At 44.5% G+C, this 12276-nt stretch overlaps 1 protein-coding gene and 1 long non-coding RNA gene across 5 annotated transcripts in view; one reads left to right on the forward strand and one right to left on the reverse strand.

Moving 5' to 3' along the window:
• The window catches only part of LOC139059944 (uncharacterized), an 82685-nt gene that overhangs the window by 40345 nt on the left and 30064 nt on the right, over positions 1 to 12276 (forward strand). The window contains exon 2 of the long non-coding RNA XR_011514528.1: positions 3787 to 3860. This is a non-coding gene — a long non-coding RNA (uncharacterized lncRNA). The remainder of the gene's footprint in view (positions 1 to 3786; positions 3861 to 12276) is intronic.
• LOC139059941 (uncharacterized) overlaps positions 1 to 12276 on the reverse strand; it is a 50654-nt gene that overhangs the window by 25663 nt on the left and 12715 nt on the right. For all 4 annotated transcript variants that reach the window (XM_070538576.1, XM_070538575.1, XM_070538574.1 and 1 more), the window contains exons 6-7: positions 9171 to 9297; positions 3408 to 3512 (exon numbers count right to left, since the gene is read on the reverse strand). In XM_070538576.1, coding sequence (XP_070394677.1) covers positions 3408 to 3512; positions 9171 to 9297 — 232 coding nt within the window. The remainder of the gene's footprint in view (positions 1 to 3407; positions 3513 to 9170; positions 9298 to 12276) is intronic.

Genomic DNA, 12276 nt, shown 5'->3' on the forward strand with positions numbered 1-12276 from the left:
AAAACACAAATAACGACCACTTTTCTACGCCAAAAAAGGAAGTGATGGGCTCGCATGCGTGCGTAGGATACACGGAACGAGTGTTGAGTGTGAGCTCACAAACTAACGACAATATCTCGAGATCCTGAAAGACCTGCTGAGGGATTTGAAATTTTGTCGAGTTATGATGCTCACCCACGACGGCAGTGCTTACATAAAAAAAAAACAGGTGTCTCACGACTGGTCCTTACACACACCCCAGAGAGATATGTAATCTGGATGCCTACACAATTCGTAAAATACGATCTCCCTCGTGCAGTAAGGTTTTCTGAAAGGATGAAAGGACGGGAAGAACGGGGTTGAGTAGTCGACAGAGATAGACAGAACATCTCCGTTGAACGGCCGCTTACGATTGTTGTTTTGATATATAATTCGTGCCTTGAAAAGGCCCTGTCAGTGAACAAGAGCCTGGTGCACGGACCCAGTCAAGCATTTTCATACTTTATGTTAGTGCTCCAAACATCTGACTGATGTTGAATAAAGCTGGATTGAGTTGAATGAAATTGAAACCAGCGCCGTTGCGCAAGCCAATCCCACTCCGCAAAGGAAGCGTTGCCTTAAATTTGAGGGCAACAGTAAAGCATGACTACATTCATATCAATGATAATTTCTACAAACGCAAGACACCCGACGTTACCACCTGTCGTAAGCACAACCAGAAGGTTTCTTTTTTAGTTGTTGTCGTTAACATAAACCATTTTAGCTTTGCAGTTCGTTGCGACCATTAATTAGGAAACTTGACATGGCATTGAAGCGCTTATAAAGCCACATAGACATCGAGACCGAGAAAGCACACGCTAAAGTTTGTTTGTTTCTTTTTTTTTATGGAAGCATGGAAAATATTGCAACAGCTCTATATGGGCCTTTTGTGCTTATGGGTCAGCAAAAAGTAAACGATGCAACACGAAATGAAGCATAGGAAGACGACATTCGCGCAGCTAGCTGCAGCCGCATCGTCGTCAAGCAGATGTCAACTACCAAGGCTGCGTCACCGTAGTATCGCAATAAAAAACACCTTTAGACGTAACGGTGTATATATTCAGGTGATAGGTGAAGCAGGTAGAAAGAAGGGAAGCAAAGAAACAGAAATTAAGAAAAACATAACATAACATAAATAAATTTCCACCACATATGTAAATTCGCAGTCTAACAACGACAATGATGGACAGCTTACCCACACGTCACGATTCTTAATTAAAAGGGCTTCAGTAAATTCTCTTGCATAAACAAACGTTATTTCTCTTGTCCCGTCTAGGTCTCTGTGCGTCTTTGTTTGCGCTTCAACAAGACGAATGTCTACATACTAGACGAGTTGTCCACCCTTTTACTGATAGCACTCATTAGCCCGGTAACCAGCTTCGCCAGCTTGTACAATGTCTACATTGAACCACGTTCTGATTACGATAGCTCCAAAGGAGCATTTATTTCATAAACTCCATTTGTTACCGGTCCAAGTTTGCAGCAAGGTTGCGTTTCATCCTGACCTAACCTGACCAATAGGCACTGAAACTAACCCACGTCTCAGTGGCAGTTGGTTTCTTGCGGTGGCAAGGTACACTTGCTACAGCGCTTTCTCGTCTGTATGAAGCAGGCGAGAAAATAGTGAACGACTGTTGCACCAAAAAAGACAACCATGTTGCGAAATTCGAGACATGCCAAAGCACAGCTAAGCGCATTTTATTTATCTGTTGTTGTTGTTGTTGTTGTTGTTGTTGTTGTTGTTGTTGTTGTTGTTGTTGTTGTTGTTGTTGTTGTTGTTGTTGTTGTTGTTGTTGTTGTTGTTGTTGTTGTTGTTGTTGTTGTTGTTGTTGTTGTTGTTGTTGTTGTTGTTGTTGTTGTTGTTGTTGTTGTTGTTGTTGTTGTTGTTGTTGTTGTTGTTGCATCTAGAACTCCGCCTCACCTTCCGTGTTTCCGGAAGCCTTTGTGTTCAAATTTCTTTTCGAAGGTAAGCGTGTTCTTTAACTACTTTGAAGCATACCAGGAGCGCGTTCCTTGCCCCTGAAGATTCATTTAGGCGTTCAAGTGCTTAGCAATTTAAGCACTGAGCCACTCCCACAGTGGCTCAACACAAGGTCGCGGGTTCGATTCCCAAAGACGGCTGCCGCATTCCGCGGCAAACAAAACGCGAAAGTGCTCGTCTATGCTTAAATTTAGGTACACGTTAAAGAACCCCAGGGGTGCTATAACATAAAACTATTCCAAACTTTTCTATTGCAATTCTGCTATCAGCCCTCCACGATTGCTCAAAAACTTTTTCGACCACCCCCACTTCCCCTGTCTGTCACGTGACGTCACGAAAACCGCGATAGCTCCCCATCTGATATAATGTGTACACACTGATTATGCATGATTTGGCCGAAAAAAAGACAAAGTTATTTTTGATTCGGCCCCTTTTGCCATTAGCCCTCGGCTATTGGTAAAAAGTTTTCGGGCTGCACCCACTTCACCTGCTTGTCACGCGACGTCACAAAACCGCACAAACTCACCGCGTCAAAGTGACCTGTACGCGATAAAGATGCATTAATATGCCGAACAAAACTGAATTTTCTTCGGAATAGCCGCAGGCTGCCCCGTTCCGAAAGGAATAGAAGATGGCTGCCGCCGATGGCTGAGACGCTGGCTACTCTCACCTGCCGGAGAGCATGGGTGTATTTGCGTATAATAAAACTTTTTGCGTTTCCGTGTAACGTTTTCGAGCACTTTCGGCACGTTTACCGCCTCATTCTGCCAACTTTTCTTTGCTGAGGGTCAGTTTTAGCGTCATTCTTAAGTTTATGTTGCATGCCGCCGCGGTTTTCCACCAGCCACCACAAGCTAAGCAAGGGAAAGCCGACCAATCGCAGACGCCGGCACCACCCTCTTCATCTGGTTATCGATTTTCAGTGCACTGGCTCTGCCCCAGTGGATCCCTCTTTACTTGAGCGTTCTCCCCGCCTCTTGTCAGCCAATTAGATACGATAAGCCGCTCAGTGTAGGCAATGTTATTCGTTCATCAAGCAAACAAAAGTGACCTCCTATGAACGGGTAGGGTGTTTGATTCGTCTGTACAGACAACCCTGTAGGTGACCGCCCGGTGCTTGCGTCGGTGGTTACGCAAATTTGACGTCAGGAGATTGGAATAGAAACATATTGGAATAGTTTTACGTTATAGGGCCCCAGGTATCAAGTTTAATCCTGAAAGCCTCCCTATATGACTCCCGCAAAGCCCGCGCATTGCTTCGAGGCGTTAAACCCCCTGAATTGGCTTCATTTGTTCCTTTGCTAATCCTTCGCGACTTGCACACCTCCGGCATATGTACGGGCCTAAACAGCGTTGCGTAGGTATTTCGAGGAGCGCTACGCTGTTTAACAACCTGCACGAAGCTTACGTGCGACACAATATGCAGGGGCTGGTACCAGCCGTGCGTCGATGAGGCCTCGGGTATGACCACCGCTTGTACTCCTTCCATTGACGCTGGTCTGAGCAGGCCGTCCTAAACGGAAAGGAATAAAGGCAAACGATCGAGCAGAGAGCGAGACACTCAAGTAAGCGGCTTCTATGATTGCTGCCCTTGCTACAATATTGATCTGGTACCTAAGAGCATCATATACTCAAAAAAAAAAACGTTTCCACCCACTGGGGTTTACCTCGTCCTCAAACAACGACCATCATCTAGGTCGCGCGCCTTTCCTTTAACGCTGCGTGCCCGGTACTTACAGGTCCCGAATAGCAAGCGTGTTGGGAGCGTGACATATTATTCTTTGCAGGAAAGTCGCGAGCAATGGAAACGCATGCAAGACAAATGGCTGTTATTGTCTGGCCACACGATACGCTTCAAAGGGTGAGTAAAGCTTTCTCTATTTTTCTTGTCTCGTTAGTCCGTTCTTCGTTGGAATGTGACATTTCGCGGATAATATTCTGCGGTTATGACCACGCACACACAGGAAGCGATGTAGACAGGATGGACAAGAAATGCTTTAGATAAACGTTTACATCCACGAAATTACGACGCAACCAGGGGTTAAAAAAAGCTTTAGAACAGAAATAAGATTCGCACAATAAGAATTACCAACTAGCCCAGCAAAGGTATTGAAACGTTTACATGTAGGTACATGACTGGTAAAGCAAATGAATTTACAACTTGTACAACAGAGGAAGCAGTGCCTCACTTTTCCGACAGTGTGAACGACTGTTAAAGCCCCCCTCTTCTATACGGAGCCTCGCTGATCGATAAGTATTTCTGAATAAAGTTCAGACTTCTTTTAACGTGCATTGAGCGTAACCTCAATGATATGTCAGCAATCCTGACTTGCGCCCAGACCTAAGGACAGTATATCGTTTAGAATAATATAGGTCAAATAGGCAAAGAAAAATATGGCGGTGGGGCCGTTGACCCATGCCACAGATGCAATTGTCTATAAAAGTAAGAAGTTCGGTAGAACCCAACACAAAGTGATGGGCCTCCTCTTAAAAAGTAAAGGTATTGGAAAACATAACTTTTTAATTGTTTATAAAACTACGTCTCCATTTCCTATTTCCACGTAGTCAGACACTGCTTCCGCGAGAAATGCTAGGCACGCATAATTTATTTCCAGACCATTTCAAACCTCGGCGGCCTCTATAGCCAGCGAAGTATTCGCGAGCCGGTGGCGAAACACCGCGCACAGCAGTCTCGTGCACTCGAGGTTTGTCTGTGTGGACAAATTATGACTGTGGGCGGAATTCTAATTCGGTATTTACAAGACCGCGTTCTCCAAATCCATCCTCCGCATCTGTACAGCAGCTGCCTATGCTGTGACTCGTCACCCGACACCACGCGGGCTTCCCAGCCACTCAAAAAGAAAAAAAATCCAAGTGGTTGCCGGCCAGACACCTAGGGAAGTGGATCCCTGCTCTGTACGCATAAGAGAGGGGGGGGGAGAGGGGGACTCGATTCTATTGACTGTAAGAAGCTGAACTTTGATTTCGGGCTTCACTTTTTTTACGAAGATAGCCTGAAGTAGGTTTGTGCGGAACAAAGCTGAGGCAGAAAGTTCACACATTTGTAACTCCGCATCAAAAAAAAAAAAAGAAACAGATATCGTAGTTAAAAAAACTACATATTTCATAGCGTCAGTGCGCAAATGGAATGTACGAGCTTACAGCGTACGTGAAATTGTGGCAATCTTTACGAGAATTTTGCAACCGCACTACTCAAAAAACAGATATACAGTTCAGAGCGGTGTATGATGCATTATTCTGTTCCCTTTAATTGTGTCGACATGTGCTGTCTACACAATTGTTTCCTCGTTTTTCATTGTTTCGTTTGAACTGTAAACTTGATGCTTCAGTATTCCTACCTGTTGCAATTTTCAAGAATATTTGTAAAAAATTAAGCTGGAAGTCAGAAAAGGAAGCTTTAGCTGGGGCCACTCCGTGGCTGGGGCCATACTCCCTCCAATGCCGCCTATTCAAACACGTGTAAAACGCGAAAATCCTTGTCTGAGTTAACCTCTGGGCCGATTTTATTTTTAAATTTATCGTATTTGAGAGACTAAGTTAAATTATAGAAGCTAGTGGAAGCGTAATTTTGGTTATGCGAAAATTGTCAAGAATAGTTATGCTTAAAAAATAAAATTGTGGAGGTTACAAGTTCGTAACTCCGCACCAATAACAGATACCGCCATGTCTGTTAACTGCATCTCTTAGATCGTCCGAACCGCACAAATTTCACATAATAATTTATATGGCGTGTTATCTTGCTACAAAGTTCTCAAGGGTTTTGCAAAAGTTCTACTCACATACTAATGATGTATTTAAAAGCCCTCTGTAATGCATCCATTTTCTATGCTTTAGATGTACTATTCGATGCAACTTGAGAATCGTGATATAATTTTTGACTGCCGAGTTATATAGTTATAAACTTAATAGTTTAAGTTACCGAATGTTCGCGATATTTAGCGATTCCGAAAATTCTGCGGCCTAAATCAAGCGTCCGCTTCCGTTAGTCACAAGACTTTAACCTTTTCTTCTGAATGCAACAAACCTGATCAAATTTCATGCAGTGGTTGCTGAGAAAAACTTTCATTTTCTTTCACATGTATTTACATACGAGCTCCCGAGCTAAAGCTTCATCTATGAAACTTTTGCGGAACAAGAGTAAGAGTGACACGTGTATATAGTATTAGTGACAATAGGCTCTGCCGAAGTAGCACCCGACGCTCAAGGATATTGTTTTCACGTATTTATTAGGCTGGTGTAATTTTGCAAATGTGTTCCACCTACTTGCGTAAACCATGTGAAACAAGATTACCCGTGTGCGTAAGGCGATAGCGAATGATGGAATTGCATGTTCTTGTGCAGCTCCGGCTGCCACAGCGCACCCCGTGGCTTCCACTTCACTGTACGCAGTCAGTGAACCAACGTATAGATGCTTTAGCGTCCACAATAACAGCAGCCAGCTTGAGGACTTAAAGGGACACTAAAGTGAAAAATCATTTCTTCTGCATCAGTAAATTACCGTTCTACAACACCAAAAACACCACTCTTACAACGATAAGACGTTTGGTAAGCCAGAAAAGGCGCAAGAACGAAATGCGGGTGGCGACGCCTACTTATGTTTCCGCACTTGGGGGCTGTGACGTCTTGGATTTTGATGGCATCTTCTAGGGCCTACTAATTATATATAACGGTACAGATTGACTACATAGTGTTCTAAAGAAACCAAATATTAAACATGGCAAGTTTCGGGAACCTTTATTCAGCCAACGTGGCCCAAATGCGAAAACATGCTTTGGAATCCCTGACGTCACGCTGACGTACGGCGCTGGGGTTTCAGCGCGATATTTAAATACTGATACTTGGACCTTCATTTTCTCATCTAATAATCAAAGTATTTTTTTTAAATCACTGCCTGCAGGGTTTTCAAACAATGCTTCATTAGTCTAAACTGATTTATTGTTTCGCTTTAGTGTCCCTTTAAGCAACTTCCGTTCCTGTGTCTTATCAGTCTACAACGGCGGTACAAAAACTTGTTTTGAAGACAAGGTTTTCTTAGCTGACTTCGCAGGTGTTCGACCTATCTGGAATCGGGGTATCTCGAAACCACTTAGAAAAGGCTCTTTCGTGCCTCCAGGAGAACGTATCGAGTCGCAAGTGCTATCAAAATGTAGATGTCAATGAGACAAGACACGAGAATTAGTGGCAGAGTAGACAAAGTTCACGGTACTGGCGTAGTCAGCGCCAATACAGTAAAAAATTAACCACATTGCACAATGTCCCTGTAAAGAGTGCACCGCCGTAAATAGAGACATGCTGAGGCAAAGCCACCATACGGCTTACTTTTAAGAAATGTGTCGGCTTTGCTTCGGCTAAGCAGTCATGATGCCAGGCAATGGTATCTGAATGGGGGCGTTGCCGGCGTCGACAAGAGGCGAGAATTAATAACAGAGTGAGCAAAATTGATTGTAGGGGCGTAACTGGCGCAAATACAGTAAGACATCGAAGGGACCCTAAAGGCAAATATCAAGTCAAGCTAAATTGACACATGAGTGCTCGAGAATCTCTAAGGCGACAATAATATCGCGAACAGAGCCTTACTAACCGAGAAATCGAGGTAAATGCAAGACATGATTAGGCACTCTTCCGGGACATTCAAGCACTTACCCGATGACGAAAGCACTTCTCAGTTAAATTCTATGACTAGTACTCAACTACTCGTTGCAAAACAAAAAAAAAAACATCCTCGTATTGTATTATAAGAGGAAATAAACTGCTACATGTCCATTTCTATTTCATGTTTAGAAAAAAAGAACTCATTGAAATTGCCATTGACAACTACGTGGGCGTTCGAAAGGTTCCGTTTTCACTCGACTCTGCGCCGCCCACGCTTTCGCGTGTCACTACTTTCCTGGTCGCGTAGTGCCACACGCTGGTTTCGCTGGCTCGTGAAACTAGCACAAACTGCAAGTAGCAGAGAATTCAACTTCCATGTAATGTCGCGGGATGCCCTAACGGTCTACGCCACTTGATCAAAAAGTAGCTGCAGTGGCGAATCCGCCGCTCTGTCTTGGCTGGCCGTCTGTCGGGCGCCGTTTTACTCACTGACAGCAACAAAGGCTGGTGATGGCGCATGCAACGTCACCGCTCCCCCCGTTGAGTGGCGCTAGATATAAATTTCGAGAAAGGTATTTGGACCCTTCAGATACCATTTTCTCGTAAACTAAGTATTTTCTTGGCACGAAACAAGTGTTGCGAGGTTTCAGGAAAGGTATTTAAAGAGTCCACGTCGACTTAGTGTTTGCCTTTAGAGTCCCTTTAACTACATTGCCCCAGTCCGCACTTCTCAGGGTGCAGCCCTCTCGACCTCTTGGTCATTACAAGAAAGTCTCAGTCAAGCGTCCATACTAGAGACGACAAGGTCTACGCAACTGTGCGTGAAATACGGTGCGAATAAGATACGAAATGAGTGAATGATTATCATGAAAAGAACAAAAGTTACCGAATATGATTAACTTTTATTTATAGAATAATTTAAACTGCCATGCACGCTGGCCTTCACCTGTTTAACGTGGATATTGGGTTGACCCTTTCTTTTTTTTCATTGTTTCGACGTACGGAACATTTCTTTTTACGTTTTCAGATACAAGGAACGCGAGCAATGCCTCAAGACTATTGCTTATAATTTTTCGTGTTACTTGCGGCGAACTTGACATGTAAAATTGTGATTATATCAAAGGCAGAAGTGTTGCTTCTGCTCAAATGCACTCCTGCTGCTCGACCTTATTTTGTCTGCCCGCTAAGTTTCTCGGACCATGGCAGTAAGCAAAACCGGAAGCCGAACTGGGTCCATGTTTTTTAACTGAGAAAGTAGCTTACACGAAGTCCCGCGCCGGTCTCGGCGCTACCTAACGTTAAAATGTGCTGGCGCGTGACTTCTCCCACATCTTCGGACTTGGCACCATGTGCCGATGGGATTGCTTGCACTCCACTTCATTTCGTCCTGTAGAATTCGCGATGCGCTGCCTTGCACTGCTTTCCTGAGAATAGATTAACGTTATCAAACTATTTTGAAAGGGGGTGTGGGGGAACGTTGCGAGTTCCTTTACGCGGTCACTTCCTCGGCGATATTTCCTATAACGCACAAACGGATGCAAAGCAGACCACACTGTACCGAATAGCTCATTAGAGATGTGCGGTCAGACGATAGAGATGACGACGAGGACGATCCTAACAACCCGCTAGCACTGGCAAGGCTGATGGTGCCAGAAGAGGATAGAGGCCTGCACACACGGCCGGCGCTGGAAAGAAAACAAAAAAAAAAAGGAGTGAACGAGGCCCTTTGTGAAAGCGGGTCACAAGTATAACTGCACATTGTGCTTCTTGAAAGAAACAACTTCCTGTAAGTTGTACGCTTAGGCGAGTTGATTTAAGTTCATTATGACGGCGGTGTTAGATTCGCGCTTGTCCTATTTCTTGAAGTAACGAGCAACAGTTATTGTTACAGCGCTTGTCCTGTGTCCTGAACTAACAACAGCTGCTCATTCAACTCTTGTCCCGTGCCGCTTTCTCTCTTCGTGTCGCCGTTCCCTTTGCGCTGGTATCGTTAACCTTGAAAGAAACATTACAGGGAAACGCCAAGTTAATTTATATCTTTGCTACTGGTATCAGGGGACGTTTTCTGGACCAGAAGGTCAATATGTAAGAGTCGCACAACCACGATAGGGGTACAAAAGGTACCGCTGCGTGGCTTCTGCCTGGTCCTCATAAACATGTTACAAACTATAATCCGTGCAGTATGATCTGCTACTTATTATGAGCAAGCATAAACATATAATAAAGATTCCACAGTAAATGAATTAAGGCAACATTTTGGGAATACGCAGTGAAAAATTTTGTTGTGGTTGCGCCTGTGCAGTGTCTTTTTCCGGTTTTCCATGTTGTATATTCGCTTTGGTGTGAATTCTCAACGTCTCTTTGTATGGTATGGTAAAACTAAAAACTTCATTCTGGTCCTTCGGAACTCCCGTCAGCACGTAGCGGGCCGTCTATTTGTATATGACATTTTTTTTGCGTTATCGCTTCTTTGTCACCTATATAGTTTGTACTGTGTTATAGACTCCATACAATTCTTGTTTAAATTATTCATTCTAGATAACTTCTGTACGTTTTATGTGAGCCATGTGCAATTCGCATACGAGTACCTAGTATTGTCTATGAACTGTTGCGTTACATCTTGCCTTGTTATGGTCTACGTCAGCCCCGTCAAGCTGTGTCTGCGCAACATTTAGCATGGAAGACTGGCCAGTATGTTATCTGATAAACAAAAGCAAATTTACACTTAAATTGCGTAAAGTCGAAGACAAGTGTGGGTAGCACGTAAATTGAAAACATGTGCCACTGATGAACGTACATGCTTTGGTAACCTTCTGGCTACAGCGAGCGTATCATTCCTCATAAAAGAAATTGCATAACATTTGAAAAATAGTGTTCTACCTTTGGCTGCCTCTCTTTAATAATTTTGCAGGCCTTCAATGCACAATAAGGACTGGAATGATAAAATACTACAACAAATCCAAGACTTCAAAGCATCAACATAATGAGCACGACGGTCTGGTGCAAAATTGAAGTTAGAAAAGTTAATACTTTTAAAGTCATTTTTAGAGTAAACAAATTGCGAAGAGATGGATAAAAGGTAATATAGCAAGTTGAATTAACCTCTGTCTAGCATACTTGGAAAACTTTTCCGTCAATAATGTCAGTAATTTGCGGTATACTGCAGGCCACTCATTTCAAGGAAACGTGGTTTCCGAAGTTCGGTGGCTTTGTTGATGTTCTAAAACAATTGGCAGTAGACATCTCACGATGACTGTAGACGGTGATTAATTTAACATTGAATCAATATAGCGACACAACGTGTTGCCACCGCCGAAACCAGTTACGTCTGAGGCGGCGTGTACTGCAGCGGGCCTCCTCTTTCGCGATTCCCTAAGAACATTCGGTGCCATCTAGCGGCGCCGCCGGGAAGCCTGCGCATCGCCTCCGAAATGCACGGGGTGTCGGTGCGTGGCGGAGGCTGAGAAACTCGTCACGTGACAGCCGGGCTCCCCTCCGCACTTCTTTCTAAACACTCTCCACCACCTAGGGGCGCTGCCGAGAAGTTAACACATGGCATCGCAGAATGGAAGCACGGTGCGGCGGCGCCTGCGAACCCTGACAATTGTTTCCTGACTTGTCGCACACCCACTGTCACATACACAGAGACCCAAGTTGGCGACGGTTTCTTTGAACAGCGGCACACGCCCAGTGCATTTGGGGCGCAACGCACTGAAGCATCGGGTTCCTGCCCTCAAAAAATCCGTATAAAGGGAGCTCAATTAGGCCCAGCATCGGAGAAATTTAAAGGATCTATTTTGTCATTGTAAACACCTTACTGGGACATGCCCAGCGACCCAAGTTGGCATTAAAGAGGTTCATTGAAGACCAACACAAACTGGTCGGCACATACCCACTGTTCCAAGTCGGTGTCGATTAGTTTAAGTTAAAAGCGCTTCATGGCCAGTCTCGCAACTACAGTGACCCATGTCGGCGAGAAAGAGGTTCCTTCACATACACATATTCACATACTCAGTAACCCAAGTTGCTCCGTCGGTTGGTTCCGAACTCTGTTCCCTCAGCGCAGCAGCCCGATGCGCTAACCATTCCACGATGGGCTACCCAGTGCTCCCAGCTTGGCGGGAATACGGTAAGACACAAACATAGAAACAAACGTAGATACATAGATGAGTAGATTGCTTCCGTAAAGTCCATGAAGTATCTTAAGAGTGCGGCCGCTTTTAAATTGCCGCGCGGTTTGGTGACCTGACGGAGCTGTTCACAAGCACCAAATATTGTTCTGTCATAACGCACCTGAACGAAACATAATGGCAAGGCTCCAAACCTGTCTACTCCAGTATAGCGCCACTCAGCTACGGTAAGTGCACTATAGCCACCGTCCATCAAGAACAACGTGGATCAAGTTTTCAGGACTGCGTGACACAGTTGTCTGTCCAGCATCTCTTCCATTCTAACATTCTTCTCTCGTTCTCCTTTAAAGTGATTGCCTACTACCGGTGCTTTGAGTCTCTTTATCTGTCTAGCATTTTATACCGACCCAGTGACCCAAACTGTCCACTAGCTTGAGTCCCTAGGTATGAGCTCATGGCCGTGATGCCGTCGTCATAACTGCAGCGTCATCATCCTACTCCCGTCATCCCATTGTTGTCACGCCATCGTCATCA

This window comes from Dermacentor albipictus, chromosome 5, assembly GCF_038994185.2.
Source record: "Dermacentor albipictus isolate Rhodes 1998 colony chromosome 5, USDA_Dalb.pri_finalv2, whole genome shotgun sequence".
NCBI classification, from domain to species: Eukaryota; Metazoa; Arthropoda; class Arachnida; order Ixodida; family Ixodidae; genus Dermacentor; species Dermacentor albipictus.